At 43.3% G+C, this 17093-nt stretch overlaps 1 protein-coding gene across 1 annotated transcript in view; it reads left to right on the forward strand.

Moving 5' to 3' along the window:
- The window catches only part of LOC111981996 (potassium/sodium hyperpolarization-activated cyclic nucleotide-gated channel 1), a 177531-nt gene that overhangs the window by 129164 nt on the left and 31274 nt on the right, over positions 1-17093 (forward strand). The window contains 2 exon segments of the mRNA XM_070449585.1: positions 6061-6279; positions 15402-15548. Of these exon segments, the coding sequence (XP_070305686.1) occupies positions 6061-6279; positions 15402-15548 (366 nt within the window).

A 17093-nucleotide genomic window follows, 5' to 3' on the forward strand; every position in this document is an offset into this window, starting at 1 on the left:
ATCTGATATGCCTGCAGCTCGACATTCCCCTGGCTTTAGGATCTGATGCCTGCTGTCTGGCATTCCCCTGGCTTTAGGATCTGAATGCTGCTCGTCATTCCCTGGCTTTAGGATCTGATGCCCTGCTGCAGGTCGACATTCCCCTGGCTTTAGGATTTCTGATGCCCTGCTGCTCGCATTCCCTGGCTTTAGGATCTGATGCTGCTGCTCGGCAATCCCCTGGCTTTAGGTCTGAGCCTGCGGTCGGCATTTCCCTGGCTTTAGGATCTGAATGCCTGCTGCGCTCCGGTAGATTCCCTTGGCTTTAGGATCTGATGCCTGCTGTCGGCATTCCCTGGCTTTAGGATCTGATGCCTGCAGCTCGTCATTCCCTGGCTTTAGGATCTGATGGCCTGGCTGGTCGGCATTCCCCTGGCTTTAGGATCCTGAATGCCTGCTGCGGTTGCTTGGTCGATCTGCGCTCCGTTCCCTGCTTTATGCCGAATGTTTTCTGTTTAATATGCGCGGGCACCACTGCGACGTGTATCTGGTTCATTATACAGAAAGTGTTTTTGTTCTTTTTTCACCAGCACCTGAACAACGTGAATACACTTACATACATGAAACACACGTGAATACACATGAAGATAAATAACCACATGAATTCACGTGAACAAACCAGAGAAACGTTAAGACATCCAGGAATATACAGTAATATCGCCCACATTACAATAAGCATCAGCACAGTAACGTGAATGAGCGTTTGGCTTGGTTCTCATTTCCCACGTTTGTTGCTGTAAGTGTAGTTGCTATGCATGCTGTGCTCTTACTAGAAACCCAGAGGAAGACGTGCTGCTGCAACTGGTGATACTCTTTGCCATGGTGGCTTTGACTGTTCCCATGAGTCGAACCATCTCCATATACCATAGCCATATACTAACACCTGAATTGGCTGCCATACTGTTAAAACTACAACGTTTAAACTCGGGGTTCTCTTAAAAATAGATTTTATCTCCTGGGTGATGTAATGGTAACTAGTTAATTTTATTATTTTTTTAGCCTTAATTTCAACATTTTAGTTATACCACTGCACTCCTTCAGTGTTGAGATCTCAACCTATAAGTCTCCTGATGTTAAAACCTTAACTGTTTTCTTCTGCAAATAACTCAAATTCGATCAACATGTATTTATGAGCTATTTTTTAATTACATTTGTTTTATCAGCAGTTGTCACAGAAGTGCTTATACAGTAAATGAAAGTATTATACACTGTGGAAATGACAAATGTTCTTGTCACGATTCATTCAATACCTTAATAATCATACCTTAATATCATACCTTAATATCATACCTGAATATATACCTTTTAAAAACTGTCCCAAAAAAAAAAAATACCTGAATATAAATACTTAATTCTTAATATCATACCTTAATATAATACCTTAATATCATACCTTAATATAATACCTTAATATAATACCTTAATATCATACCTTAATATAATACCTTACTATCATACCTTAATATAATACCTTAATATAATACCTTAATATCATACCTTAATATACATTAATTCCATCATCGGCTGATGCAAATCTGKCTCAAAAAGTGAAAGTGCAGAGTCCACCCATCTCAGTTAGGTGTCCTTATGAGAGCAGTGTGTCTAATTATCAGGTCAWTTTCTCCTCAATCTGTGAAAGAAACAACTAATCATCATAGAGATTAGATTACATATTAATAGGTTAGTCAGTGGGGAAGATCATTTGGAAATAATTTTTGCTGTAAATGTAATCGMTATGATGGATGCTCTGATTTAAAAAAGACTGTAGCACGGAGCACATGACAAGACAACAGCAAGAAAAGACAGAACAGGTTCATAAACCAACCTGCTACATCCCCTGCTGTTCAGGAGTACATGTTTGCYTGTAGGGAGCTGAGCAATTAACAGACTGGAGGGGGCGACAGAGAACAGAGAAAGTATGGATGCTATAAGGTACGACAAATCACATTTTATTTGTTACATGCGCCGAATACAACAGTTGTAGACCTTACAGTGAAATTCATACTTACAAGCCCTTAAACAACAATGCAGTTTTAAGTACTTTAAAAAAATATATATATACATATATAATAATAATAATAAATAAATAAAAGTAACAAGTAATTAAAGAGCAGCAGTAAAATAACAATAGTGAGGCTATATACAGGGGGTACCGGTACAGAGTCAGTACTGTGTGATGCATCAAACACATCCACCCGCTGGCTTGCTGTCTCCTGATGCTGTTGTCAGACATTGGTAGGTAGCATACAAGACAACAGCAGGAAAAGACAAAACGCAGATGATATATTATAACAGTATGGTGTGATCAATTATTAGACAGTATGGGACAGCATGGGTGGTATAACTAGAACAGGACAGTCTGAGACAGTAGGGGTGGGACAGCATGGGTGGTATAACTAGAACAGGACAGTCTGAGACAGTAGGGGTGGGACAGCATGGGTGGTATAATAAGACGGCAGTCTGAGACAGTAGGGGTGGGACAGCATGGGTGGTATAACTAGAACAGGACAGTCTGAGACAGTAGGGGTGGGACAGCATGGGTGGTATAGACGTAGAAGCTCTGAGACAGTAGGGGTGGGAAGGAATACTAGATCACACTGTCAAAATCATAAATGTTATTGATCACATACCATATTACGCATTTAGTTATTGCAGGTGTAGTGAATAAGCTTGTGTTCCTAGCTCAACACTGCAGTAATATCAATCAGAACAATATCAATATTTAAAAGTAAATATGAAATGAATAATTGTAGAAATATTAAGATTGAGCAATGCGGAGTCGGAGTATGTACAGCATTTATTATATATATATAATATATATATATATAAATATATATAGTGAGGGATGTATAGTTATGGACTGTATGTGGAATAGAATTGTAGTATATCTGAGGAATACGTTGGATAGAATGGTATAGTAGCAATAGTTAAATAGGATGAACTTGACTAGAACACAGTATATACATATGAAGTGGGTAAAAGTATGTAGCATTACCAAAGTGACAGTGTCATTATAAAGGTGACCAGTGTTTCTTATAGTGCACAGTGTCATTTATTAAGTGAGCAGTGTTCCATTATTAAGTGACCAGTTCCATTAAAAAGTGATAGTGTTAATTTTAAGTGACCAGTGTTCATTATTAAAGTGACTAACAGTGTTTCAGTTTATTACAGGACAGTGTTCCATTACATTACGTGTAATGTCCTAAACGTGACCGAGTGTCATTAAAAGGACCAGTGTTCATTAATTAAAGTGCCAGTGTTCACATTATTAGTGACAGTGTTCTTATTAAGTATGTCAATATAAGTGAATTTCATAAGGTGGTTTCTTGTATGTACATAGGCGGAGTCAGTGGATGGGACAGATGGGTGTTATAACTAGTAATGAACAGTGAGATTATCACATCAGACAGCAGGAGTCTTATGACACGAAAGGGAGTAGACTTATGATTAATGCAATGTTTATAAGATGTTGGTGTAGTTCTTTATTGAAAGTGTTTCGTTGGAATGCTTTCCAGCAGTTTTGTTAAGTGTACAGAGAGAAGAGAAAAAGATGGAAGACAGAGGAGAGAGGAGAGAGAGAGAGAGAGAGAGAGGAGAAGAGAGAAAGAGGAGAGAGAGAGAAAGAGAGAGAAAGAGAGAGAAAGAGGATAGATAATTGGTGGAGTCAGCAAGTCAGGAGGAGCAACAACAAGGGCCTGTACCAGGGAGCTGTCACATCCGTCTCCCAAATGGAGCTTACTGTAGGTGCCTTGCCGGGAGACACAGAATGCGTCCCAAATGGCTCCCTATTTCCTTTGGAGTGCACTACTTTTGGCCAGGGCCCATAGGGGCCCATAGGGCTCTGATCAAAAGTAATGCACTACATTGAAAAGGGTCCCATTTGGGACACAGACATAGATAGGGGCCTGTTTGGTGACTTGCTAGGCTAGCCTTCTCATAGGTCATAGATAGGGACCTGTGTGGTGGCTTGCTAGGCTAGCCTTCTCATATGTCATAGATAGGGGCCTGTGTGGTGGCTTACTAGGCTACCCTTCTCATATGTCATAGATAGGGACCTGTGTGGTGGCTTGCTAGGCTACCCTTCTCATATGTCATAGATAGGGGCCTGTGTGGTGGCTTACTAGGCTACCCTTCTCATATGTCATAGATAGGGGCCTGTGTGGTGGCTTACTAGGCTACCCTTATCATATGTCATAGATAGGGACCTGTGTGGTGGCTTGCTAGGCTAGCCTTATCATTTAGGGGCGGCAGGTAGCCTAGTGGTTAGAGCATTGGGCCAGTAGCCGAAAGGTTGCTAGATCGAACTCCTGAGCTGACAAGGTAATAATCTGTCGTTCTGCCCCTGAACAAGGCAGTTAACCCACTGTTCCCAGGCCATCATTATAAATAAGAATTTGTTCTTAACTGACTTGCCTAGTTAAATAAAATTTAAAAAATCATATGTCATAGCTAGGGGCCTGTGTGGTGGCTTGCTAGGCTAGCCTTGTGATATATCATAGATAAGGGCCTGTTTGGTGGCTTGCTAGGCTAGCCTTGTGATATATCATAGATAAGGGCCTGTGTGGTGGCTTGCTAGGCTAGCCTTGTGATATGTCATAGATAGGGGCCTGTGTGGTGGCTTGCTAGTCTAGCCTTATCATATAGCTCTACTTCTGATTTGTATGTTGTATTTCTTTTATAAAATGGACATTGAAGTCTTCAAGGCTAGTGGCTTGCAGCAGGGTGGGATTTATGCTCTGAGAAAGTAGTGTAGGGAAGCTAAGACTGGGTTCAGTGTTTTCGTGTTTCGCATTGTGGTTGCAGCCAAAAGGCAAAGCCATGGTTAGAATACGATGGGCTTCCCATACAAGAAAATACCCTGAAGGCTATATCTAAATCCTTAGACTAGTATTACATATGGACTTCTCAAAAAGGAAATTATATTCATTTCAGAATGATAGAACATCTATGATTAAAAAGTACTTAACAGATACAGTATAACCTTATCCTATCTATCAGTTTATCATGTATATTAGCTTATCCTATCTATCAGTTTACCATGTATATTAGCTTATCCTATCTATCAGCTTATCGTGTCTATTAGCTTATCCTATCTATCATCTTACCATGTCTATTAGCTTATCCTATCTATCAGTTTATCATGTATATTAGATTATCTTATCTATCAGTTTATCGTGTATATTAGCTTATCCTATCTATTCAGACCAATGTGCCAGATGTGTATGCTAGCCTAGGCCTTGCTCCAGCAGGTGATACTGTATCTGGGTTGAATCGTGGTGCCTTGGCCCTGACAGCACCTCTCTGCTCCACACTCCCATTAAAGTACTTGTGATAATCGTCCCTGAGAAGGGCTGCTTCCCAAAGGCACCCTATTCCCTATATCGGCCCTGATCAAAAGTAGTGTACTATGTAGGGAATAGGGTGCCATTTGAGATAAAATGAGAGGAGGCAGGAAGCAGAATCCAGGCATTTCCCCTCGACTCTCTGCTTCCTCCATCCCCGGCCCATCCACCACTATGAACTGAAGGATTCCTATTGGCCGAAGACAAACCATAAATCAACCCTTCCAAAGTAATAGATGTTGATCAGCACCACTTCCAGATATCAATTGTTTTACAACCCGTGGCCAATGAGGGGGAGAGGGAGAAATGGAGGAGAGGGAGGGGGGTGTGACGTGTGACGTGCCCAGCATCAAGGCTATGTTGGCAGGATGTTATGTGGAGCTTCAGTGATGTATCCCAGCATCAAGGCTATGTTGGCAGGATGTTCTGTGGAGGTTCAGTGATGTATCCCAGCATCAAGGCTATGTTGGCAGGATGTTCTGTGGAGGTTCAGTGATGTATCCCAGCATCAAGGCTATGTTGGCAGAATGTTCTGTGGAGGTTCAGTGATGCATCAAAAAGAAAGAGCCTCCTGTCTCTCTGCGCCGGAAATCTTCCACAAGCCTGCGGTAATTCCCCCCTCCCGCCTTCTGTCTCCCTTTCTCTGTGTCTTCCCCTTCTTCCTTTCTCTCCCCTGCAGAATGACTCGTGGGGTAAGCAGTACTCGTACGCACTCTTCAAGGCCATGAGTCACATGCTGTGTATCGGGTACGGCGCCCGGGCTCCCGTCAGCATGTCCGACCTGTGGATCACCATGCTCAGTATGATCGTGGGCGCCACCTGCTACGCCATGTTCGTGGGTCATGCCACCGCTCTCATCCAATCACTAGACTCCTCCCGCAGGCAGTACCAAGAGAAGGTACGTAGTTCAGACTGTTATGTAACCTAATACAATTATATAATGTCATGTTTTTATTATTATCCTTATGTTTTAATTATCAATCTACTCAATATTTTGGTACACCTGTTTTGGTTTACCATGTTGCGTTATTCTCATTTTCGTCATAAGGTAAGTGGAGTATTATTTTCAAAGCTTTTATATTTTATCTAAACGGATAATGCTTATTTCTCCCAGGTAGATTAGGCCTCTGCTATCTAGGCCTGTGTTTTAGGGGTTGTGTAAAGCACTCACAAATTATAATATCCCCCCCCGCTCACTGGCTCTGAAAGAGGATTTCTAAAAGCCCCCACGGATCCCAAACAGCCCCTGGGGTGAAGCGGTTCCCAGACAGAACTACATGTTTGGGATGTTCTGGATCGACGTGCACTATGACTGTATCCAATATGGCACCCTATTTTCTACATAATGCATCTCTGGTCTAAAGTAGAGCACTATGTTAGGAATAGGGTGCCATTTGGGACGCAACCCATCACTGTTTGGGTGCTTTTAGGGAACACTTTGAGGGGAGGTTCTGTAATCTAGATCAGCCCCTGGATATTGTCGGGAACTGGAACACACTGTCGTGCACGTCGATCCAGAGCATCCCAAAAAATGCTCAATGGGTGACATGTCTGGTGAGTATGCAGGCCATGGAAAACTGGGAAATGTTCAGCTTTCAGGAATTGTGTACAGATCCTTGCAACATGGGGCTGTGCTGAAACATGACTTGAAGGCGACGGATAAATGGCATGACAATGGGCCTCAGGAACTCGTATCTCTGTGCATTCAAATTGCCCTCAATAAAATGCAACTGTGTTCGTTGTCTGTAGCTTTTGCCTGACCWTCCCATAACCCCACSGCCACCATGGGGCACTCTGTTCACACCGTTGACATCAGCAAACAGCTCCCCCACACGACGCCATACACGTGATCTGCAGTTGTGAGGTCGATTGGACGCACTGCCAAATTCTATAAAACGACGTTGGAGGCGGCTTATGGTACATTACTAAACATAAAATTATTCCTGCAGTCAACATGCCAATTGCACGCTCCCTCAAAACTTCGGACATCTGTGGCATTGTGTTGTGTGACAAAACTGCACATTTTTAGAGTGGCCTTTTAGTGCCACCAGCACAAGGTGCACCTGTGTAATGATCATGCTGTTTAATAATCAGCTTCTTGATATGCCACACTTGTCAGGTGGATGGATTATCTTGGCGTATAGAACATTTCCGGGTTATTTTATTTCAGCTCTTGAAACATAGGACCAGCACTTATATTTTTGTTTCGGTATATTATATATATAATCACTGTACCTATTAATTTGTCCTCCTGACCATCATGGTGAGATAATCACTACCCATATTTATCTGTCCTGAATCTGATCCTTAGATAGATTAGTTGGCGATCTATGACTTTAGCTGTAATAATCTGTGCCAGCTCTGACCCTTGGATAGGTTTGTTAGTAGGCTCCCCTACTAGTGACCTAACCAACCATAATAATCTTTTCTAGAGCTAACCTTTGGGTAGATTGATAACTGTGGCATAAGTAGCAGGTAGCCTAGTGGTTAGAGCAAGTAGCCTAGTGGTTAGAGCAGGTAGCCTAGTGGTTAGAGCGTTGGGCCACTAACCTAAAGGTTGCAGGATTGAATCCCCGTGCTGACAAGGTAAAAATCTGTCGTTCTGCCCCTGAGCAAGGCAGGTAACCCACTGTTCCCCGGGTGCCCGAAGACGTGAATGACAATTAAGGCAGTCCCCAGCATCTCTCTGAATCAGAGGGGTTGGGTTAAATGTGGAAGACACATTTCAGTTGAATGAATTCAGTTGTTCCACTGACAAGGTATCCTCCTTTCCCACTCTATGACTGTAGCCATCATAACCTGTACTGATTGTGACCCTTGGGTAGATCTTCTCACTGTAGGTAAAGAAGCAAAGAACTGTAGGCTCACCTCTATTCCATCAGTTCCCTTATCTTCGCTACCTTATTGTTTCTCTGGTCCTACAGACATTTTCATTCTGATCAATAACCAATTGATCAGTTGACTAATAGGTTTGATATGGGTTTTTCCACCATAAATTACACAGGTGAACATTTTTTCATTTTCAACAGTAAAATATTGTCAGGAATTTGTTAATGCATCAATTTGCTGAAACACAGTTCGATTGGACCCTGATGAAAAATGGAAGGTCTAATGAGCTGCCCCATACACACACACACACACACACACACACACACACACACACACACACACACCACACACACACACACACACACACACACACACACACACACACAACACACACACACACACACACACCACACACACACACTCAATTACCCTGTCTAGGTTAGCCTGCCTGCCTGCCTGCCTGACTATTGTCATTATCACTTGAAGACACCTCGTTGCCAGGCAGAGCAGAGTCACCTGTGGACGTGACAATGACGAGGCAAAGACAAATTGACAAAGCAGTTTTTAAAATGTACATTCACCTCCTAAAAGCATCAGCCGTTATCGTTTATTGAAATATGATGTCAGTCTGACCTTGCTAAGATTAGAAATCCCATGGTCAATAACAGATAGACAAGTTATTAAAGAACACAACACACACACACACACAACACACACACACACACAACAACACACACACACAACACACACACACACACACACACACACACACACACACACACACACACACACACACACACACACACAAAAAACAATTACCTCTGTCCAGGTTGCCTGTCTGCCTGTCGCCTGTCTGCCTGCCTGCCTGCCTGCGTGACTGCTGCAGTCTTATCACCTGAGGACACCTTGTTGCTAGGCAGAGCAGAGTCAAATAGACAAGGCTGAAAAGACATTGTTTCATCCCAAATGGTATCCATATAGTAAAACTTGTTTTGACCAGGGTCCATAGGGCTGTAAGGGAATACCGTGCCAAATGGTATCCATATAGTAAACTTGTTTTCACCAAGGTCCATAGGGCTCTAAGGAATTACCGTTGCCAATGGGATGGGTGTCAGGGGGGAGGCTTGGTGTCAGGGGGAGGGGCTAGGTGTCATGGGGAGGGGCTTGGTGTCAGGGGGAGGGCTATTGCATGGGGAGGGGCTAGGTGTCAGTCAGGGGGATGGATATGTGTCAGGGGAGGGGCTTGGCGTCAGGGGGAGGGCTAGTGTCGGGGGAGGGCCCACAACACAGATGGAGTAAAGGAGACGAGACCAAAAAGACATGAACGCTCAATAAAAAAAAGAATCATCAAAACTTGATTCTAGTGATACAGGCCGCCGTAGAAAATGTACATATACAACACAGAATATATCACTTCCATTGTACATAGAAACACATCTAACCATGTGAAGATCACACAATGACGATCACTAGCTAGCTATATAATATCAGTTGAATCAGCTAGATAATCCTGATCTTACCCTGTGAAAGATATTATTATTTGGCACTCTGAGAACATTATTAATGATCGAGAATAGCACAACACCCGGTCAGTCTCACAGCCACACTGGTCGGTCTCACAGCTCACACCGGTCGGTCTCACAGCCATACCGGTCGGTCTCACAGCCCACACCGGTCGGTCGGTCTCACAGCCACACCGGTCGTCTCACAGCCACACCGGTCGGTCTCACAGCCATACCGGTCGTTCACAGCACACCGTCAGTCGGTCTCACAGCCACACCGTCAGTCTCACAGCCACACCGATCGGTCTCACAGCCACACATCGGTCGGTCTCACCAGCCATACCGGTCGGTCTCAAACAGCCACAGCCGGTCGGTCGTCCTCACAGCCACAACCGGATCAGTCTCACAGCCACATCCGGTCAGGTCTCACAGCCACACGTCGGGTCTCACAGCCCACACCGGTCGGTTTCACAGCCACACCGGTCCGTCTCACAGCCACACCGGTGGTCTCACAGCCACACCGGTGCGGTCTCAACAGCCACAGCCGGTCGTCTTCACAGCCACACCGGTCGGTCTCAAGCCACACCGTCAGTCTCACAGCCACACCGTCGTCAACAGCCAACGATCAGTCTCACAGCCACACCAACGTCCTCACAGCCACACCGGTCGGTCTCACAGCCACACACCGATCATCCTCACAGCCACCCGATCAGTCTCGACAGCCCACCCCGGTCCAGTCTCACAGCCATACGGTCGTCTCCACAGCCACAGCCTGCTCAGATCAGAGATGACAGATCCACTGTCTCAAGGGCTTTTCACACTAATAGCCAAACTGAGCCAAGCAGTAAGGAGCTCTCCTTGTTACACATCCACCATAGTTGTGTAACCGTACTGGAAAGGACGATGTGAAATAATCTATCAGAGCCAGCACAGTTTGGTCTGGGTAGGGCAATGGTTTGAACAGGGTACAGTGTAGGAGGCACAGAGAGATGCATGGGCCATCTGATAAACAGCCCTGCCAGGACCTTCTGGGCTGGCTACTACTGTACACCTCTTAACCTCCGGGCTTTCCTACCACCTAACATGCAGCAGACAGTGTGATTGATTTGACCCATTTAAAATACATACAAATATTACTCCTGCAACAGATACCCAAAAAACTTGTTCCATTGTGGTTTGTCCCAAGTGTGAGCCGCCATACAGAATGAGGTGGGAATGCACAGCCATCTATGGGCCAGTATGAACATGTAATGGTGGGATATGCAGCAGGCCATCTATGGGCCAGTATGAACTGATAATGGTGGGAATGCACAGCCATCTATGGGCCAGTATGAACTGATAATGGGTGGAAATGCACAGCCATCTATGGGCCAGTATGAACTGATAATGGTGGGAATGCACAGCCATCTATGGGCCCATGTATGAACTGATAATGGTGGGAATGCACAGCCATCTATGGGCCAGTAACTGATAATGGTGGGAATGCACAGCCATCTAATGGGGCCAGTATGAACTGATAAATGGTGGAATGCACCAGCCATCTATGGGCCAGTATGAATGATAATGGTGGGAAAAATGCACATGCAATCTATGGGGGCCAGTATGAACTGATAATGGTGGGAAATCGCACAGCCATAATAATTGGCGCAGTATGAACTGATAATGGTGGGAATGCACAGCCATCTATGGGCCAGTATGAACTGATAATGGTGGGAATGCACAGCCATCTATGGGCCAGTATGAACTGAAAGTGCTGCTTCTGACAGCATGGTACTGTAGAATGATAGCCTTGTGTGGATTTCCTGCATCACCGTGCAGAGAAGGAGAACAGTAGAAGAAATGGCTGTGGAAGGTTTCACCCTCTGGTCGTTTTCTCCTCTGCCTGCTGTGTCCCTGCTGGGGGAGGAAGTAGGGCGGCGTGGGCAAGAGGCCTGCACTGAGATGGCCTGATGCTGGGAAACTCTACATGGCCCTGGCCCTGACAGCGGAAGAAACACGAAGCAGCTGGAACACAGTCGTTTCATAAGACATTTCAGATGCGTACTGTACATAGAAACGGACTTGACTATATTACAACATCCCAGATGTGATAATACCCATTTAGCCATAGATAAATGTACAATATAATACTCAATTTAATTCTGTGCATCTAACTTCTTATGAAATGCTGTGTTGTCTGTAATGGAACGTTCCGTCTCTGTCCGGAAGGATATAATCAGTAATTGTATTGTCCATACCTGATTCTCTGTAACATAATATAGCTAACTTAATGTTTTTTTTGTATTAGGATACATTGCACCATGCAGTAAATATCATTTTAATGAGGACAACACCTGTAAATATGTATGGAGAAATGCAACTTTATAAATATTATTAACATTGCAACTATTGACTCTCAAACAATTTCTCCAGCTTTTATTGTCTCTTAAGATACTTCTAGGATCATTTAAGTTTGCAACAGCCATACATTCTTCTGAGGATGGTTTCTAGAATGGCTGAGAACACGGCAGCATCTTGATGGTGAAAAGGGTATATTTACCTATTTACCTCAGAGAACATTGGGTATTCACAGGAGAACAACACGTATTAACGTTTCAAACGTTCTGAGAATGTATTAATGTTCCCGAGAACCTGTGATGGATTAAGCMTCCTCCTCTGTCCTCAAAGACATGCTGTACTTTGCATGTAATGAGCAAGGCAAGAGTACATACTGTCTTTCTTCCAGCAGCGAGCACAAAGCATATTCATTCCTATGTTGGGAATGTGACTCGTCATGATGATGCATTGCAGATTTGAAATTATTCACAGTAAACATGCGTAGAGGCCTCATAAACAATAACACATTATTTTTTGAAGGCTARCTACATAACGATGTCATGAACACATGTATAAACAAGATAGATTATTCATAAATGATTATGACATGAGTCAGATYGAATACATAACTTCTCTAACCGGACGTGACCAAACCACACCTCAACATATCTCTCACACGCAGTCACAGAGAGTCCCGTTCTAAATGTAAACATGTCAGATACTCTCAGACTTGACCGTGTACCTGGAATAAATCGATTCACCTCAAAACAAAACGTCCTCATCATCTCGCCGCGGCGGCTGTGTGACGGGACCTGTGTTTTCAACTTTTTAACCGTTTTTTTTTTTTTTTTTGCACAAAATCTGCGTCGTGATGTTACTGTGTATGCTGCTTCCTGAGGCTACCGTTAGTTTCTGTTCACGCCTCATGCTGACACCCTTACCTGAGGTTGTGTGTGTGTGTCAGAGCAGAGCAGCTATCTCCTGATTTAAATAGATGTGCTGCTGAAGGACCCCCCTCTTCTCTCTCTCTCTCTCTTTGTCGGTCTGCGCTCTCTCTAACTCCCTGTAGACAATGCCCCAATCTCTATTTGCATACATCATTGGCCTAATAGAGGTCCGTCGTGTCCGTGTGTGATGTTATTTTGGCCGGGAGTCAATACCTACAAGCCTGTGGTACCTTGATTTTTACAGCCGTGTGTAATTTTAGCACCTAATGCTTTGATTTGGGCCATTTACTTTCTCAGACTACGCTTTCCATGACATCGGACTATTGGAGAGAATTGGAAAATGGAAAGAGTCCTGTCTAGTCTGTGTCAGTCCATGCATATATGATGAAAGCTAAAATGTAGCATTGCAGTTTATCTGCAGGAGAGCAGGTTTTCTCCTACCCGGCCTAGGTTTTTATCTCAAATGCTCCCATATTCCCTATATAGTGCACTACTATTGACCAGAGTCTCCCTATGAGCCCTGGTTAAAAGTAGTAAACAATATAGGGAATAGGGTGGCATTTGGGATGCAGAACTGGCCTTCTCGACGGGACAGCAGGGAGGATTTACATGGGGGTTGGTGTGAAGAGTGACTCAGCTGTTTTTTTCCCACCTAATTTCCTCATTCTGATGCACAGTCAGTATCCTCCCCTGGGCGCATCACAGCCAACGATGATGAGAGAGACTGACTCCAGATCAGATGTTGAGACAGATGAATGACTCCACTGGAGACAACGGACAGCAATCCTGATGAGAGAGACTGACTCCAGATCAGATGTTGAGACAGATTAATGACTCCACTGGAGACCACAGACAGCATCCTGATGAGAGAGACTGACTCCAGATCAGTGTTGAGACAGTGGACATCTCAATTAAATCAATTGTTATTTAAAGTGCATTTAAAACAGCACACACTAAAACAGCAATGCACTAAAACAGTAACAACATAAAACAGCAACACACTAACACAGCAAACACACACATAAAACAGCAACACACTAAAAACAGCAACACACTAAAACAGCAACTACACTAAAAACAGTAAACACACATAAAACAGCAAACACACACTACAACAGAACACACTAAAACAGCAACACACTAAAACAGCAACACACTAAAACTACAGCAACACACTAAAAACAGCAACACACTAAAACAGCAACAATAAACGTACAACTAAAAGCAAAACACAGCAGCAGCTAAACAGCAACACACTAAAACAGCAACACACTAAAACAGCAACACACTAAAACAGCAACACACTAAAACAGCAACACACTAAAACAGCAACGCACTAAAACAGCAACACACTAAAACAGTAACACACTAAAACAGCAACACACTAAAACAGCAACACACTAAAACAGTAACACACTAAAACAGTAACACACTAAAACAGCAACACACTAAAACAGCAACACACTAAAACAGTAACACACTAAAATTAAGTCGAGAAAAGGAAAACAAGCAGGAAGAATAAAGGAACACAAAACAGACAACACAATTCAAATTAAAATACCACAATTATTAATCTGCTCTGTGACTCATCTCTTACTGCAGAGATTGACTCCAGATCAGATGCTGTGGCAGATGAATGACTCCATTAGGGCACAGCACCCTGTAGAGAGAATGACTCCAGACCAGTGTAGTGACAGAGGCCCCAGAAGACCTCTGCCTTTATCACAACCCCTCCTCTGAGACAACCACAGTCAAGAAACGTGGCGGTACTGAATTATATATGGGATGTCTTGAGTACATGCATTTGATCGCTTTATGTTCTCCTCTGTGTAATGTTTCATATTGAAATGACATGATTTCAGATGATAATGTGGTCTCCCTGACACCTATTCAGTCACTGATATGGGTGTATTCGTTCTCTCTGGTTTACGTGAGGTCACGGGTAACCTATATTGAGAGAGATGAGAGCGATTCTCTTCACTGTGTGAGCTGATCAGACCGGCAGCAACCTCGCCCTGAAGGGCCTCAGGCTGTACTCGTTCCTCTGTCGACCACCTCCTACGTCCATACTCAATCCATACTATCACCCCACTGTGTCTGTGTGCGTTGTTGTTGTGTATGTTGTGAATGTTGTGTATGTTGGGTATGTGTGTGTTGTTGGTTGTGAATGCTGTGTATGTTGTGAATGTTCAGTATGTGGTGAATGTTCAGTATGTGGTGAATGAATGTCCTTGGTTCCTACTACAACATACCATATTGCCTGTAATGTTTGCTAATACTCTTCCTTCGAATGTTATTTTACCTCCAATTGCTTTCGGGTGCTATGTTTTTGAAGTCAATGTGACAGCCTTTGTTTTTTTGTCGGATATTTTCTATTTTCTGTTAATTTGGTTTATTGACATGATCTCTTCTCTCCATCTTTACAGTATAAACAAGTAGAGCAGTACATGTCGTTCCACAAGCTCCCCGCAGACATGCGGCAGAAGATCCATGATTACTATGAGCATCGTTATCAGGGCAAGATCTTTGACGAGGACAATATCCTGAGTGAGCTCAACGACCCGCTCAAAGAGGTGAGGAGGATGATGCCTTGTGTTGTCTATTCTATTTGACTCTTTTGTGTATGCTAAATGGCACCCTTTTTCCTAAATAGTGCACTGCTTTTGACCAGAGCCATATGGGACCCTGGTCAAAAAGTAGTGCACTCTAAAGGGAATAGGGTGACATTTGGAACGCTAAGGCTTTGTAAATGGCCGTTTGTCACAGGGTTTCATGCAAATCAAATCAAATCGTATTAGTCACATGCTCCAAATACAACAGGTGTAGACCTTACAGTGAAATGCTGAATACAACAGGTGTAGTAGACCTTACAGTGAAATGCTGAATACAACAGGTGTAGACCTTACAGTGAAATGCTTACTGACGAGCCCCTAACCAACAATGCAGTTTAGATAACAAATGAATAAAAAATATGAATAACAAATAAAAGTAACAAGTAATTAATTCTTCAACAGAGGAAGGCAACCTTTCTTAATATATAATCTCTAAGCATCTCTAATTGCTTAAACATGGAGCGCTGAGTTGTTTTATCGCTAATTAATTGTCGTTTGCATTTATGATATACCAGTATTTACACTTTATATATCATACTGGTCCATTGACTGGGTGAATTTATCAACAATGGATGATTATTGAGAAGGCTGTCTGTAAAACATGTCTCATGTGCTTTATTACGAATGTAATAGACACACTGCACAAATTGATTCACTACAGCTGGTGGAACACAAGCTAAACAGATAAATTAATTTAATTGGCGTGAAGACAGTCAGTTGCTCAAGCACACAATACACAGGTGTGAAACAAGAGAGATCAGGAAGTGAGATGACAATTTCATCTGATTAGTGTTTAGACCCATTAAGACGTCAACCCAACCAATAGACAGACAAGCACAGCCACCAGTAAAGCGAAGCCCAGATAACCCAGTCTTGCCACAATACTGAGAACAAGACAGATCCACAGAGCACTGAACTGGACAGGAATGCTATTTCATCCCATCCCAGCAGAACCAGGGCATAGTACAGCTCAGCTCAGATAGTTAATCTCATGCTCAACTCAGCTCAGATAAGATTAACTCAGCTCACAATGATTAATCAGCTCACGAAGATGTAATCTCGCCAGATAGATTTTAATCTCCAGCTCAGAAGATAATCTCGCTCAAATAGATTAATCTTCAGCTCAGATAGGTTAATCTCATCTCAGGTCAGATAGGTTAATCTCATCTTCAGCCAGATAGGTTAATCTCATTTCAGCTTCAGATAGGTAAAATCACTCGCTCAGTAGGTTAATCTCAGCTCAGTTTAGCTGGGTTCATCTCAGCCTCAGCTAGGCTCATCTTCAGCTCAGCTCAGCTCAGAATAGATCATTCAGTCAATGCTCCTTTTCTCAGCTCAGTCCAACTCGGACTCCTCACTATGTTGGATTCAGCTCAGCTCAATCGGTTATTAGCTCCATGTTTCTCAGCCGTCAGATCGGTTAATCTCAGGCTCAGCTATGTTAATCTCAGAGCGTCGATCTCAGCTGCATGTATCGTGATAGTTTAATCTCAGCTCAGCTAGTGG

Source organism: Salvelinus sp. IW2-2015, linkage group LG20 (genome assembly GCF_002910315.2).
Source record: "Salvelinus sp. IW2-2015 linkage group LG20, ASM291031v2, whole genome shotgun sequence".
NCBI classification, from domain to species: Eukaryota; Metazoa; Chordata; class Actinopteri; order Salmoniformes; family Salmonidae; genus Salvelinus; species Salvelinus sp. IW2-2015.